The following is a 17857-nucleotide window of genomic DNA, read 5'->3' on the forward strand; positions in this document are numbered from 1 at the left end:
GGGGAGAAGAAACTTCCCCCTGCCCTGACATACCCCCCAGCCCTACTCCACAGTGGTAGTACCGCTTGGGTGAGCGGTAGTACAGCTTGTCATCACAAGCGGTAGTACCGCTCAGCCAAGACCCCAAAGACTAGACACAAAGGCTTAGCTCAAAAGGAAGAACAAACGGCAAGAAGAGAGAGCAAAATCAAAGTGACAAAAACACCAGCTAGAGGACAAGAAACACACATGCCTCTTCAAGAGAGGGCGGTGGCCGAGGCCACCTATGTTTGAGTCAAGATGGTATGGCGCCGCGAAGATTTTAACCTTGGGCCCATGACCAAAACTCATCTTTGAAGCACAAGTACATAAAAAATGGCTAATGTGAAAGACTTGATCAATTTATGCATAATGGGGGAGGGAGAGTTCATTGAGAGAACAACACTCCCCCTATGTCCATGCCTACACCTAAACAAGATAACAAGTTGAGTGTGGTGGGGTATGCAAGGGTTCAAGCAACATTGCTATCAATGATATTTAGCTCATGCCTTAACTCGTGAAATCTTGCTTCATCCAAAGGCTTCGTGAAGATATCTGCAAGGTTATCATGAGTGTTGACATAGTTGAGCTCGATCTCCCCTCGCCTAATATGATCCCAGATGAAGTGATATCGAATCTCAATATGCTTCGTCTTGAAGTGTTGCACCGGGTTAAGAGAAATCTTGATGGCACTTTCATTGTCACACAAAAGAGGCACTTTGTCACAATGACACCATAATCCTTTAAAGTTTTCCTCATCCATAGAAGTTGTGCACAACAACTACCGGCGGCCACATACTCCGCTTCGGTGGACGAGAGAGACACACAACTTTGCATATTAGAAGACCAACTCACCAAAGGGCAACCAAGGAATTGGCACCCTCCGGAAGTTGACTTCCTATCCACTTTGTCTCTCGCCCAATCAGAGTCCAAATAGCCTACAAGGTTGAAGCTCGCTCCTCTTGGGTACCATAAGCCAAAGTTTGGGGTATGAGCCTGCTACCTCTTGAGCATGCGTTGGTTTTTCCTTGAAGAGGAAAGGGTGATGCAGAAAAGCAGTGTAAGTATTTCCCTCAGTTTTTGAGAACCAAGGTATCAATCCAGTAGGAGCCCACGCGCGAGTCACCTCGTACCTACACAAACAAATAATAACCTCGCAACCAACGCGATAACACTACTAGGGAAAAGCCTAGCAGCAATGCGGGTTTTAGGCCTATCAGCAGCGCGGGCATCCGCGCTACCAATAAGGCGCTACAGCTAACTAGATAGCAGTAGCGCGTATGCCACCCACGCTACTAGTACGTCTGTTAGTAGTAGCGCAGATGGCAGCGCGCTACTACTATCTCAACCAGCGCTACTACTATCCTAGGTAGTAGTAGCGTGCACTTCTCCTCCCACGCTACTAGTAGCTAATTAGGAATTAAAAAAATAAAATTTATATGCATTATTCCTGGATAGAAAATAGACATGCCCAGTGCAAAATAAACTCATGTCAAGGAACAACATCTCAACTGAAAGAAATCACAACATCCCATTTAACATCAGACTCGTGTCAAGGAACAACATCTCAACTGAAAGAAATCACGAAATCCCATTTAACATCAGACGAACACAACCATCATCTAAAGGTGGGTACCTTCCCTAGCATTCCACCACCAACCTAAACAGACCACTTCTCTAGATGTATCTACTAAGGCTTGGAGTTCAGACACCGGTGGACCTCCCCCCGGACGGTGGCGTCGAGGACCTCCACCTTGGCGACCTCCGACATCGCGATCACCTGGATGATCATCTGTGTGCAGTAGTCACTGGGCTTCACGGTGAAGTCCGCCTCCAAGTGGTTGAAGAGCACGACACCCACCGGGCCACGAAAATCCTCCTCGATCACCCCTGCACCCATGTCAGGAAAGTGAAAACTTGTTGGTTCACATGCTGTGTCCAAATCTAGTATTGTATTTTCTTTCGTTTTTGCGCATGCACATGAATCAATAGTAACAGCCGAGGGCTGGTCCTTACTTGTTGCTCGACACGTGAAGAAGGCTGGGTACCCTCCTTATTGCACGAACGAATCCAAGGAAGACACTGTTGGTGGCTCTGAACACGGCTTCCGCTTATTTGTAGACAAGGAATAGTTTCAGCTAACAAGGAAAATGAGAACAAAGAGCAATCAGTAATTCTGAGACAAGAAATAACTTCTGTTGTAACCCGTGCATTGTATTCTATCCCAAGCTAAACTACCTAGTATCTGTCGTAGTCATGGTGAACTCGCTTTCATTTTCAGAAAATCCTGTATCTGTCATGTTCCTCCGCAGGTTTACGCCGGGCTCATTTGGCTCCGGCAACGTGGCATTCTCACCGGCCAGCCTCATGACAACCAAAGACATCACCGGCCTGTTCTACAACATGGGCTTTTTTTGTAAAGAACCTCTACCAGAACCAGACTCGGATGGTGTTTTTTTTCCTTTTAGTATGAACTGGTGGTGGTGGTGGTGTTGAGAATGCAACATGTGAGGGGACACCGACAAAATGGAGATTCTCCTGTTGCTGTTGTCTAGGAGGGGGGACATGAGATGGATAGTGCATTGGCTGGAATGTTGGCGTTCGTGGACTGCTTGATAAACTAAGAAAACCATCAGGTGGATGGGTATACATTCGCCTGAAACAAATAAGAGGAAGTAAGACAACAATTACTTAACAGCAAAGTAAAGAAATTAACGCTTGCTGTTAGAATCTGCTCCTCCATCTTCCTTCCCTTCAGCAAGATAGCCTCAATCGCACATGATATACTCATATATGTCACTGGAACAAAGATGCAAAGAATATGATTAAGTGCTAAAAACAGGTTAACCAAGTAAGGAAAATCACAGATCAATATTAACCTATACTGCATGTAAATATATAGTTCACAAATCAACGTCTTGCTGTTTGCACATTATGTCAACGCATCAATCGCCTATGAAAAAACTTCACTGGGACAAAGATGCAAACAGTATGGTGAAGTGCTAAAAGCATGGTTCACCAAGTAATGGTCATGAATTGAAATAGGTAGTTAGGTGTAGAATTAGGCAAAAAAGAAATCTGATATCCTTGTAACGATGTGTTCTAAAAATTCAGAGGGAAAGCCATAATGGAAACATGCAGACCATCATTTAATACGTCTGTCATGCATAATTTACAATCAAAAGCCTGGTCTTCTCTTTACACATTGAGCACAGCAGTTCCAAGGTTCTGAGAGGAGTAAGAGGTGAGTGACCATGGTTGGTTTGGATGAATTCGTCAGTGTTTGACTCGACTAACTGAACCGAACTGAATTCAGTTTGATTATGCAAAAGGATTGCTACCGATTTACATATACGTGCAGATGTCCTTCAGTTAGTGATACTTCTGAATATGCTGATACTACTACTGTACATACTTCATTCCCTTCAATTGTGTACAAAAAAATTATCTAGTGATACAGGTTGACTTGCGTAGAGTAAAATCAGTATGTTTCAACAACACTCAAATTAGACTGTCATGGTGTGCAAAAGAAACCGGTGAAGTGTACTTACTATAAGAAAATAATATGGCAAGAAACTCGGAATCGATGGACTTAGATTCCAGTTTCTTATCAAATTAGATGACCATGATTTCTGAAAAACTGATACTAAATCAATGGATGGCTGCAGTTTATATCCAACTAGGAATTCATGGACATGTGAAAAATTAGATTGAAAAGAGTAATAAGATAGAAGTGATCTATCAACCTGCGGTCGTGCAGTCATGCACGAGAAGTGATTCAATTGAAAAATTAGATTGAAAAATTAGATTGAAAAACTGATACATAACCTAGGTATTAAGAATCAGGGCTGGAATCGGTGAGGAGGCGGCGAGTGAGCGGACCTTGAGCTTGGCCATGACACGGGAGACGGCGTCGGTGGCGGTGGCATCGAGGAGGGCGCGCTTGAGGGCGGCGGCCTCGGCGAAGTCCTCGGCCTCCTCCAGCTGGAAGCGCAGCACGGACGCGTAGCTCTCGGCCTGGTCCACCTCGGCGAAGTGCCCGCTCCAGCGGGTGCAGTCCCACGCCGACGCCGATGCCGCGGGGGAGGAGGCCGCGGTGCAGCGGCATGCCGTAGCGGAGGAGGAGCTGGCACCGCGGCGGGCGGGCACGTGCGTGGCGGAGGGGGGCGGGGGCGCGCAGCGGCGCGAGACGGGGGGCGGCGGGCGCGCGGCCGCCGGCGTGGTGCACGCGACGGGGGGCGTGGGGGCGGACGGAGGGAGGAGAGGAGGTGGAAGGGAGGTCGGCGGCGAGTGGGTTGGGGATCTGGATCGGGCTGCTTTTTTTTGATACAGACAAGGGTGGGTGGTGTGGGACGGTTGGTGGGGTGGGAGGTGGTGGGGTGGGAGTGTGGATCGGGTCGGGGTGGACACGCTTAGTAGTAGCGTGGGTGTCTTACCTGCGCTACTACTACTTACTTAGTAGTAGCGCCGGTTTTATACCCTCGCTACTACTATGGCCTATCCCGGGGGCATTGTTGGAGACCATTTAGTAGCAGCGCGGGTTTATACCCCTCGTTACTACTGTCAATTTAGTAGTAGCGCGGTTTTTATACCCCTCGCTACTACTAATTAGCAGTAGCGTCCATTTTTAAACCGCGCTGCTGATAAACTTCTGTGTATAAGGTTTTTTCTAGTAGTGTAAAGGGGTTGTCAATCCCTTCACGGCCACTTGCAAGAGTGAGATCTGATAGAGATAATAATAATAAGATAAATATTTTTGGTATTTTTATGATATAGATTGAAAGTAAAGATTGCAAAATAAAATAGATTGGAAACTTGTATGATGGAGAATAGACCCGGGGGCCATTGGTTTCACTAGTGGCTTCTCTTAAGATAACATAAGTATTACGGTGGGTGAACAAATTACTGTCAAGCAATTTATAGAATTGAGCATAGTTATGAGAATATCTAGGTATGATCATGTATATAGGCATCACGTCCGTGATAAGTAGACCGACTCCTGCCTACATCTACTACTATTACTCCACACATCAACCGCTATCTAGCATGCATCTAGAGTATTACGTTCATAAGAACAGAGTAACACTTTAAGTAAGATGACATGATGTAGAGGGATAAACTCATGCAATATGATATAAACCCCATCTTTTTATTCTCGATGGCAACAATACAATACGTGTCGTTTCCCTTTCTGTCACTGGGATCGAGCACCACAAGATTGAACCCAAAACTAAGCACTTCTCCCATTGCAAGAAAGATCAATCTAGTAGGCCAAACCAAACTGATAATTCAAAGAGACTTGCAAAGATAACCAATCATACATAAAAGAATTCAAAGAAGATTCAAATATTGTTCATAGATAATCTTGATCATAAACCCACAATTCATCGGATCTCGACAAACACACTGCAAAAGAATATTACATCAAATAGATCTCCAAGAGAATCAAGGAGAACTTTGTATTGAGATCCAAAGAGAGAGAAGAAGCCATCTAGCTAATAACTATGGACCCGAAGGTCTGAGGTAAACTACTCACACATCATCGGAGGGGCCATGGAGTTGATGTAGAGGCCCTCCGTGATCAATGCCCCCTCCGGCGGAGCTCCGGAAAAGGCCCCAAGATGGGATCTCTTGGGCACAGAAGGTTGCGGCAGTGGAAATAGGGTTTCGTGGTGCCTCCGGATGTTTTCGGGGTATGTGAACATATATAGGAGGAAGAAGTAGGTCGGTTGAGCCACGAGGGGCCCACGAGGGGGGAGGGCACGCCCAGGGGGGTAGGCGCGCTCCCTGCCTCGTGGTCGCCTCGTTGATTGCTTGACGTCCACTCCAAGTCCTATAGATCACGTTTGTTCCAAAAATCACGCTCCCGAAGTTTTCATTCCGTTTGGACTCCGTTTGATATTCCTTTTCTGCGAAACACTTAAATAGGCAAAAAGACAACAATTTGGGCTGGGCCTCCGGTTAATAGGTTAGTCCCAAAAAGAATATAAAAGTGTAAAATAAAGCCCATTAACATCCAAAACAGATAATATAATAGCAAGGAACAATAAAAAATTATAGATACGTTGGAGATGTATCAGCATCCCCAAGCTCAATTCCTGCTCGTCCTCGAGTAGGTAAATGATAAAAAAAGAATTTTTGATGTGGAATGCTTTCTAGAATATTCTTCAATGTATTTTTTCTCTATTGTGGCATGAATGTTCAGATCCGAAAGATTCAACATAAAAGTTTGTTGTTGACATAAAAATAGTAATACTCCAAGTATGCTAATCAAGCAATTATGTCTTATCAAAATACCATAGCCAAAGAAAACTTATCCCTACAAAGTCATATAGTTTGGCCATGCTTCATTTTCATCACACAAAATGCTCTCATCATGCACAACCCCGATGACAAGCCAAGCAATTGTTTCATACTTAGCCTTTTCAAACTCTTTCAACTTTTACGCAATATATGAGCGCGAGCAATGGACATGGCACTATGGGTGGAATAGAATATGATGATTGAGGTTGTGTGAGAAGACAAAAAGGGAGAAAATCTCACATTGACGCGGCTAATCAATGGGCTATGGAGATGCCCACATATTGATGTCAATGCAAGGAGTAGGGATTGCCATGCAACGGATGCACTAGAGCTATAAATATATGAAAGCTCATCAAAGAAACTAAGTGGGTGTGCATCCAACTCGCTTGCTCATGAAGACCTAGGGCATTTGAGGAAGCCCATGATTGTAATATACAAGCCAAGTTCTATAATGAAAAATTCCCACTAGTATATGAAAGTGACAAAATAAGACACTCTCTATCATGAAGATCATGGTGCTACTTTGAAGCACAATTGTGGAAAAAGGATAGTAACATTGTCCCTTCTCTCTTTTTCTCTCGTTCTCCTTTTTTGGGCCTTCTTTCTTTTCTTTCTTTCTTTTGGCCTCTTTTCTTTTTTTTCGTCCGGAGTCTCATCCCGACTTGTGGGGGAATCATAGTCTCCATCATCCTTTCCTCACGTGGGACAATGCTCTAATGATGATCATCACACTTTTATTTTCTTACATCTCAAGAATTACAACTCGATACTTGGAACAAAATATGACTCTATGTGAATGCCTCCAGCGGTGTACCAGGATTGCGATGAATGAAGAGTGACATGTATGAAAAATTAAGCATGGTAGCCTTGCCACAAATACGATGTCAACTACATGATCATGCAAAGCAATATGACAATGATGATGCGTGTCATAATAAATGGAATGGTGGAAAGTTGCATGGAAATATATCTCAGAATGGCTATGGAAATGCCATAATAGGTAGGTATGGTGGCTGTTTTGAGGAAGATATAAGGAGGCTTATGTGTGATAGAGCGTATCATATCACGGGGTTTGAATGCACCAGCGAAGTTCGCACCAACTCTCATGGTGAGAAAGGGCAATGCACGATATCGAAGAGGCTAACAATGATAGAAGGGTGAGAGTGCGTGTAATCCATGGACTCAACATTAGTCATAAAGAACTCACATACTTATTGCAAAAATCTACAAGTCATCAAAACCAAGCACTACACGCATGCTCCTAGGGGGATAGATTGGTAGGAAAAGACCATCGCTTGTCCCCAACCACCACTCATAAGGAAAGCAATCAAAGAACACCCCATGCTTCAAATTTGTCACATAATGTTTACCATACGTGCATGCTACGGGACTTGCCAACTTCAACACAAGTATTCATCAATTTCACAATTACTAAACTCGCACACCTCTAATATTACCACCTTTATATCTCAAAACAATCTATCAAGCATCCAACTTCTCTTAGCATTTAAAATTTATAACCAAAGTGAATTACCATGCTGTTCTAAAGGACTCTCAAAATGATATAAGTGAAGCATGAGAGATCAATTATTTCTATAAAATAGAACCACCGTCGTGCTATAAAAGATATAAGCGAAGCACTAGAGCAAAAATTATCCAACTCAAAAGATACAAGTGAAGCACATAGAGTATTCTAATAAATTCCAATTCATGTGTGTCTCTCCCAAAAGGTGTGTACAGCAAGGATGATTGTGCTAAACTAAAAAGCAAAGACTCAAATCATACAAGACGCTCTAAGCAAAACACATATCATGTGGCGAATAAAAATATAGCTCCAAGTAAAGTTACCGATGGACGAAGACGAAAGAGGGGATGCCTTTCGGGGCATCCCCAAGCTTAGGCTTTTTGGTGTCCTTGGATTTTACCTTGGGGTGCCTTGGGCATCCCCAAGCTTAGGCTCTTGCCACTCCTTGTTCCATAATCCATCAAATCTTTACCCAAAACTTGAGAACTTCACAACACAAAACTTAAAAATCTTGGTGAGCTCCGTTAGTAAAAGAAAACAAACCACCACTTCAAGGTACTGTAATGAACTCATTATTTACTTATATTGGTGTTAAACCTACTGTATTCCAACTTTTCTATGGTTCATAAACTCTATTACTAGCCATAGAATCATCAAAATAAGCAAACAACACACGAAAAACAGAATCTGTCAAAAACAGAACAGTCTGTAGTAATCTGTAGGTTCGAATACTTCTGGAACCTCAAAAATTCTAAAATAAATTTATGGACGTGTGGAATTTATCTATTAATCATCTTCAAAAATAATTAACTAAATAGCACTCTCCAATAAAAAATGGCAGCAATTATCATGAGCGCTAAAGTTTCTGTTTTTACAGCAAGATCAAAAAGACTTTCCCCAAGTCTTCCCAACGGTTCTACTTGGCACAAACACTAATTAAACACAAAAAACACAACCAAAACAGAGTCTAGATAAATTATTTATTACTAAACAGTAACAAAAAGCAAGGAATAAAAAATAAAATTGGGTTACCTCCCAACAAGCGCTATCGTTTAACGCCCCTAGCTAGGTATAAAAGCAAGGATAGATCTAGGTATTGCCATCTTTGGTAGGAAATTCTTCAATAAGACACCTATAACTCCTAGGTGTTTCTTTCTTTTTATTAATTATCAAACTCCTAGGAACGAAAACGAGAAAATCATTTGTAGCAAAAGGTTCCTTAAGGATGGTGAGAAAGTTGGGGTGAACACTTATGGATTTGAGGTCCGCATTTCTTTTACTAGAAGTTTCACCCTTATTTTTAGGAACATACATCAATTTGGCAATCTTAGCATTAGAAGGAGTATTTTTCACGGAATAAAAGGCATACCCTAGGTTGGTAATAATATCCTCAATTTTATCAATTCTAGTGGAATCTTGATCTATCTGCTCATTAACCATAGGTTCCTTTTCTTTAAAAAATTTAAGAGCAACTCCTACCTTAGATCCGTATTGGGTAATTTGGTTATGGATCTTTCTATCCAAATTTTCAATCAACTCTACGGTGGCAACTTTATTTTCAATAATTTCAAGCCGTTGCATCACGTGTTCCAAAGTTAAAATAGTGCCATTAACCAAAAGAGGTGGTGGGCCAAACAAATCTATCATAGCATTATAAGAATCAAAAGTATGGATACCCAAGAAATTTCCTCCGGTAATGGTATCAAGAATATATCTATTCCAAAGAGTGATGCCTACATAAAAATTGCGAAGAAGAACGGAAGTAGATTGCTTCCTAGTAGATCTATTTTGCGCATTAAAAATTCTGTACCAAGCATCTTTTAGATTTTCTCCCTCCCTTTGTTTAAAATTAAGAACTTCATTCTCGGGAGACAAAGGAGTAGATAAAGGACTAGCCATAACGACGAAGCAAGCAGAAAAGAGGCGAATGCAAAGAGGGCGAATAAAACGGCAAGGGTGAAGTGGGGAAGAGGAAAACGAGAGGAAAATGGCAAATAATGTAATGCGAAGGATAAGAGTTGTGATGGGTACTTGGTATGTCTTGACTTGTTGTAGATCTCCCCGGCAACGGCTCTAGAAATTCTTCTTGCTACCTCTTGAGCATGCGTTGGTTTTCCCTTGAAGAGGAAAGGGTGATGCAGCAAAGCAGCGTAAGTAGTTATGAGAATATCTAGGCATGATCATGTATATAGGCATCACATCCGTGATAAGTAGACCGACTCCTGCCTACATCTACTACTATTACTCCACACATAAACCGCTATCCAGCATGCATCTAGAGTATTACGCTCATAAGAACAGAGTAACTCTTTAAGTAAGATGACATGATGTAGAGGGATAAACTCATGCAATATGATATAAACCCCATCTTTTTATCCTCGATGGCAACAATACAATAAGTGTCGTTTCCCTTTCTGTCACTGGCATCGAGCACCACAAGATTGAACCCAAAGCTAAGCACTTCTCCCATTGCAAGAAAGATCAATCTAGTAGGCCAAACCAAACTGATAATTCAAAGAGACTTACAAAGATAACCAATCATACATAAAAGAATTCAGAGAAGATTCAAATATTGTTCATAGATAATCTTGATCATAAACCCATAATTCATCGGATCTCGACAAACACACCGCAAAAGAAGATTACATCGAATAGATCTCCAAGAGAATCGAGGAGAAATTTGTATTGAGATCCAAAGAAAGAGAAGAAGCCATCTAGCTAATAACTATGGACCCGAAGGTCAGAGGTAAACTACTCACACATCATCAGAGGGGCCATGGAGTTGATGTAGAGGCCCTCCGTGATCAATGCCCCCTCTGGCGGAGCTTCGAAAAAGGCCCCAAGATGGGATCTCTTGGGTACAGAAGGTTGCAGCGGTGGAAATAGGGTTTCGTGGTGCTCCTGGATGTTTTCGGGGTACGTGAACATATATAGGAGGACAAAGTAGGTTGGTTGAGCCACGAGGGGGAGGGCGCGCCTAGGGGGTAGGCGCGCCCCCCTGCCTCGTGGCCGCCTCGTTGATTGCTTGACGTCCACTCCAAGTCCTCTGGATCACGTTTGTTCCAAAAATCACACTCCCGAAGGTTTCATTCCATTTGGACTCCGTTTGATATTCCTTTTCTGCGAAACACTAAAATGGGCAAAAAAAACAGCAATTTGGGTTGGGCCTCCGGTTAATAGGTTAGTACCAAATAATATAGAAGTGTAAAATAAATCCCATTAACATCCAAAACAGATAATATAATAGTATGGAACAATAAAAAATTATAGATACGTTGGAGACGTATCAGAGCCAAATATCGAAAGATTCGCTTGACCGCTACAGAGTGGCTTTCCTTAGGTGCGGCTTGAAACCGTGCACAAATTCCCACACTCAACATGATATCTGGTCTAGATGCACAAAGGTAAAGAAAGGAGGCAATCATGGAGCAATATACCTTTTGATCCACCGCTTTACCATTAGGATCTATGTCAAGTTGGCATTTGACAGGCATTGGAGTGGAAGCCGGCTTGACATCACTTAGCTTGAATATCTTGAGCATGTCTTGAGTGTATTTGGCTTGGTTGATGAAGGTTCCTTCTCTTCGTTGCTTGACTTCGAACCCGAGAAAGAACTTCAACTCTCCCATCATGGACATCTTGAACTTTGAGGTCATGAGAGCGGCAAATTCCTCATTGAAAGCTTTGTTAGGAGAACCAAAGATAATGTCATCAACATATAGTTGCCACACAAACAACTCCCCTTTGACCTTCTTAGTAAAAAGAGTGGGGTCGATGTTCCCAATTTAAAACTCACGATCTTGCAACAACTCGGTAAGGTGGTCATACCATGCACGTGGGGCTTGTTTAAGGCTATAGAGTGCCTTATCGAGTTGGTACACATGATCAGGGAAATAGGGATCCTCGAACCCGGGGGGTTGTTTGACATACACCAACTCATTAATAGGACCATTAAGAAAAGCACTCTTCACATCCATTTGTTGCAACTTGAAGTTATGATGAGAAGCATAAGCAATCAACAAACGAATAGATTCAAGGCAAGCAACGGGAGCAAAGGTCTCACCATAGTCGATACCCTCGACTTGGGAGTAGCCTTGAGCTACCAAGCGAGCCTTGCTGCGGACAATAATTCCATGAGCATCTTGCTTGTTCTTGAATATCCACTTGGTTCCAATGACATTATGGTTCCCCGTTGGCCTTGGCACCAATCTCCACACCTTGTTGTGCTCGAAGTTGTTGAGTTCTTCATGCATTAAGCCAATCCAGATCTTCGAGCGCCTCATAGACCTTTTGGGGTTCCACACAAGAGACAAACGTGTGATGTTCACAATAGTTTGCCAATTGTCTACGTGTGCTTACCCCCTTTCGTATGCTACCAAGCACATTTGTCATGAGATGACCCTTGGTAGATAGCTTGGATGCAATCTTGGCGGCACGACGCTCCAATTCCTCCTCGAGAGTGAGTTGAGGAGCGGTTACTTGATCATCTTGAGCATCATCTTGAGCTTGTTCTTGATCTTGAGCTTGCTCTTGATCTTGAACTTGCTCGGAGGAGAGAACTTGACCTTGGGCATCACTTGGTGGTTTAATACCATCTTGAGGTTGATCTTGCCCTTGGTCTTTTTCATGCGGTTGAGGGCCTTGACCTTGTTCTTCGGAAGTGTGTGGGCCTTGGGTTGGTGATGGTTCCACTTGAGTGGAACATTGTCCTTCTCCTTCGGCCACAAGGGGTTCCTCAATGGGTAGGATAAAACTAACACCCATTCTTCTTATGTCTTGGGGAGGAATTTCATCACCTACATCACAAGTGCCACTTTGCTCCACTTGGGAACCGTTATTCTCATCAAACACCATAGTAAGCATGAGAGTTTGTAGAATAGCCAACAAATATGCCCTCCTGAGCTCTAGCCTCAAATTTAGACAAACGAACACCTTTCTTGAGAATGAAACACTTACACCCGAACACCCGAAAGTACTTGAGGTTGGGCTTGTTACCGGTGAGTATCTCTTGTTCAAGCCTTTGAGGAGATAGAGCCGATTGGATGCATGACACGCGGTGTTGATGGCTTCGGCCCAAAAGTTGTATGGAGACTTGAACTTCGCCATCATGGTCCTTGCCGCATCCATCAACGTCCGGTTCTTCCTCTCTGCCACACCATTTTGTTGAGGGGTGTATGGTGCAGAATATTGATGCTTGATCCCCTCATCACTAAGAAACTCATGCAAGGAGTAGTTCTTGAACTCGGTGTTGTTGTCACTTCTTATCGTCAAGATATTTGCATTGTGTTGGCGTTGAGCATCATTTGCAAAGTCAATGACGGTTTATTGGGTCTCACTCTTCCTCTTGAAGAAGTATACCCAAGTGTATCTTGAATAATCATCCACAATCACCAAGCAATACTTTCTACCCCCAAGACTATCAAAGGATGGAGGCCCAAAGAGATCCAAGTGAAGGAGCTCCAAAGGCCTCTCCGAGTAAATGATAGTCGTGGGAGGGTGAGCCTTCTCATGTAGCTTTCCTTCAATACAAGCACTGCAAGCATGGAAATGGTCCCCCTTGAGAAGACTTTGCAAAGATCTCATATTGACATGGGCTAAACGGCGATGCCAAAGCCATCCCATGTCAACTTTAGCCATTAGGCATGTTGCGGTCTTAGTGGGTGATACGTCTCTGTCGTATCTACTTTTCCAAACACTTTTGTCCTTGTTTTGGACTCTCACTTGTATGATTTGAATGGAACTAACCCGGACTGACGTTGTTTTCAGCAGAATTACCATGGTGTTGTTTTATGTGCAGAAAACAAATATTCTCGGAATGACCTAAAACTCCACGGAACATCTTAGAAAAAATAATAAAAAATCCTCGCCAAAGATGAAGACCAGGGGACCCACACCCTGTCCACGAGGGTGGGGGGCGCGCCCCCCCTCTAGGGCGTGCCCCCTACCTCCTGGGCCCCCTGGATACCCTCTGACGCCAACTCCAACTCTATATATTTGCTTTCGGAGAGAAAAAAATCAGAGAGAAGAAATCATTGCGTTTTACGATACGGAGCCGCCGCCAAGCCCTAAAACCTCTCGGGAGGGCTGATCTGGAGTCCGTTCGGGGCTCCGGAGAGGGGGATTCATCACCGTCGTCATCATCAACCATCCTCCATCACCAATTTCATGATGTTCACCGCCGTGCGTTAGTAATTCCATTGTAGGCTTGCTGGATGGTGATGGGTTGGATGAGATTTATCATGTAATCGAGTTAGTTTTGTTAGGGTTTGATCCCTAGTATCCATTATGTTCTGAGATTGATGTTGCTATGACTTTGCTATGCTTAATGCTTGTCACTAGGGCCCGAGTGCCATGATTTCAGATCTGAACCTATTATGTTTTCATGAATATATGTGAGTTCTTGATCCTATCTTGCAAGTCTATAGTCACCTACTATGTGTTATGATCCGGCAACCCCTAAGTGACAATAATCGGGACCACTCCCAGTGATGACCTTAGTTTGAGGAGTTCATGTATTCACTATGTGCTAATGCTTTGTTCCGATTCTCTATTAAAAGGAGGCCTTAATATCCCTTAGTTTCCAATAGGACCCCACTGCCACGGGAGGGTAGGACAAAAGATGTCATGCAAGTTCTTTTCCATAAGCACGTATGAGTATATACGGAATACATGCCTACATTACATTGATGAATTGGAGCTAGTTCTGTGTCACCCTATGTTATGACTGTTACATGATGAACCGCATCCGGCATAATTATCCATCACTGATCCGGTGCCTACGAGTTTTCCATATACTGGTTCTTGCTTATTTACTTTCCCGTTGCTACTGTTACAATCACTACAAAATACCAAAAACATTACTTTTTCTGTCTTTACTTTTGTTGCCGCTACCATCACTATCATATTACTGTGCTACTAAACACTTTGCTGCAGATACTAAGTTTCCAGGTGTGGTTGAATTGACAACTCAGCTGCTAATACTTGAGAATATTCTTTGGCTCCCCTTGTGTCGAATCAATAAATTTGGGTTGAATACTCTACCCTCGAAAGCTGTTGCGATCCCCTATACTTGTGGGTTATCAAGACCAATTTCTGGCGCCGTTGCCGGGGAGCATAGCTCTATTTTTTGAGTCACTTGGGATTTATATCTGCTGGACACTATGAAGAACTTGAAAGACGCTAAGACAACAATTTATCCCTCAACTACAAGGGGAGGTAAGGAACTGCCATCTAGCTCTGCACTTGATTCACCTTCTGTTATGAGTAAGCTAGCGACACCTAAACCTACTTCTGCTATTTGTTCCGATATGTCGCATGTTATTGATGATGCCACTTCTGCTATGCATGATACTTATGATGAAACTGCTTCTATGCCTGATACTACTGTGCCCCTTAGTGAATTTCTTGATGAACAAATTGCTAGGGCTAGAGAAAAAGAAATTATTGAATCTGAATACGATGATGATAGTGATGATGAAAATATGCCTGTTATTCCTGAGGGCTATCTTTTTGATATGGAATCTTCTGCCGCTATTTTAGCTTGCAGGGATAGATATGAGCTTAAGAGGTTATTAGTTAAATGGAACAAAGAATCACTTAGAGATAAAATGAAACCCGACCCTGCTTTTGCTACTTCACCTATTTGTGTTCCTGATAAGGATTATGAATTATCTGTTGATCCTGATATAATTACTTTGGTCGAATCTGATCCATTTTATGGCTATGAATCTGAAACTGTTGTGGCACATCTTACTAAGTTAAATGATATAGCCGCCCTGTTTACTAATGATGAGAGATCGCATTACTTTTATATACTCAAAATATTTCCGTTCTCATTAAAGGGTGATGCTAAGATATGGTTTAATTCTCTTGATCCTGGTTGTGTGCGTAGTCCCCAGGATATGATTTATTACTTCTGTGCTAAATATTTCCCTGCTCATAAGAAACAAGCTGCTTTGAGGGAAATATACAACTTCGTGCAAATTAAAGAAGAGAGTCTCCCACAAGCTTGGGGGAGACTTCTCAAGTTACTTAATGCTTTGCCTTATCATCCTCTTAAGAAACCTGAAATACTTGATATCTTTTATAATGGACTAACCAATGCTTCCAGAGATTACCTAGATAGTTGTGTTGGTTCTCTTTTCAGGGAAAGAACACCGGATGAAGCTGAAATTCTATTGAATAATATGTTGACAAATGAAAATAATTGGGCACCTCCTGAGCCAGCTCCTGCTCCAATTACTAAGCCTATTCTTAAACCAACTCCGAAGAAGAGAGGTGTTCTATTTCTCAGTCCCTAAGATATGCAAGAGGCAAAGAAATCTATGAAAGAGAAAGGTATTAAAGTTGAAGATGTTAAGAATTTACCTCCTATTGAAGAAATACATGGTCTTAATCTACCACCTGTCGAAGAAACTTATGATCTCAATTCCTTATTTATTGAAAAACCTCCTGATCCCGATATCCCGACACAGGTAGTAAAGGTAAATTCTCTCTATAGATATGATAAAGCTGAAGTTCCTCCTACTAAAATTGCTAGTCAGTGCTTGGATGAGTTTGATAACTTTATGTTTAAGCAAGACGACTTCAATGCTTATTTTGGTAGACAATTAAAAGAAAATGCTTATATGATTAGACGCTTGGGTGATTATATGTCTAATATTAAAGGTGAACTTAAACTTGTTAGCAAACATGCTTCTATGGTTACCACTCAAGTAGAACAAGTGCTTAAAGCTCAAAAAGAAGTGCTTGATGAAATGAATAGTAAGAAAAATGATTATGCTGTTAGAGTGGCTACTAGAACTGGTAGAATGACTTAGGAACCTTTGTATCCTGAAGGCCACCCTAAGAGAATCGAGCAAGATTCTCAAAGAAATAATATTGATGTTCCTAGTTCTTCTAAAAAGAAGAAGAAAAATGATAGAACCGTGCAAACTTCTAGTGAACCTATTGTTGAACCACCTGATAATCCAAATGATATCTCTATGTCTGATGCTGAAACACAATCTGGTAATGAACATGAACCTAATGAAAATATTAATGATGATGTTCATGATGATGCTCAACCTAGTAATGATAATGATGTAGAAATTGAACCTACTGTTGATCTTGATAACCCACAATCAAAGAATCAACGTTATGATAAAAGAGACTTTGTTGCTAGGAAACATGGTAAAGAAAGGGAACCTTGGGTTCAGAAACCCATGCCTTTTCCTCCAAAACCATCCAAGAAAAAGGATGATGAGGATTTCGCTTTGCTGAAATGATTAGGCCTATCTTTTTGCGTATGCGATTAACTGATGTGCTCAAAACAAATCCTTATGCTAAATATATGAAGGATATCATTACTAATAAAAGAAAGATACCGGAAGCTGAGATTTCCACCATGCTTGCTAATTATACTTTTAAGGGTGGAATACCAAAGAAACTTGGAGACCCCAGAGTACCTACTATACCTTGCTCCATTAAAAGAAATTATATCAAAACTGCTTTATGTGATCTTGGAGCCGGTGTTAGTGTTATGCCTCTCTCTTTCTATCGTAGACTTGACTTGAATAAGCTGACACCTACCGAAATATCTTTGCAAATGGCTGATAAATCAACTGCTATACCTGTCGGTATTTGTGAGGAAGTGCCTGTTGTGGTTGCAAACGTTACTATTTTAACGAACTTTGTTATTCTTGATATTCCCGAGGATGATAGTATGTCTATTATTCTTGTAAGACCTTTTCTTAATACTGTAAGGGCTGTTATTGATTGCAACAAAGGTAATGTCACTTTTCATGTTAATGGTAATGAGCATACGGTACACTTTCCGAGGAAACAACCTCAAGTTCATAGTATCAACTCCATTGGAAAAATTCCATCGATTATAATTGGAGGTTTTGAATTTCCTCTTCCTACTGTCAAAAAGAAATATGATATACTTATTATAGGGGATGTGCATATCCCCGTTGAGGTAACTTAGTGTTATTCGAAATTTCTCTGGTTTCATGATTTTCAGAATGAGTT

General features: G+C 42.0%; 1 protein-coding gene across 1 annotated transcript in view; it reads right to left on the reverse strand.

The window, feature by feature from the left end:
• Positions 1-1505: 1505 nt before the first annotated feature.
• Positions 1506-17857, reverse strand: part of LOC147991233 (uncharacterized) — a 44312-nt gene continuing 27960 nt past the window's right edge. Inside the window, exons 2-3 of the mRNA XM_087538582.1 lie at positions 2035-4454; positions 1506-1908 (exon numbers count right to left, since the gene is read on the reverse strand). Of these exons, the coding sequence (XP_087394708.1) occupies positions 3847-4454 (608 nt within the window). The 3' untranslated portion in view covers positions 1506-1908; positions 2035-3846. The remainder of the gene's footprint in view (positions 1909-2034; positions 4455-17857) is intronic.

Source organism: Triticum urartu, chromosome 1A (genome assembly GCF_056163025.1).
Source record: "Triticum urartu cultivar PI428250 chromosome 1A, HENAU_Tu73, whole genome shotgun sequence".
NCBI lineage: Eukaryota > Viridiplantae > Streptophyta > Magnoliopsida > Poales > Poaceae > Triticum > Triticum urartu.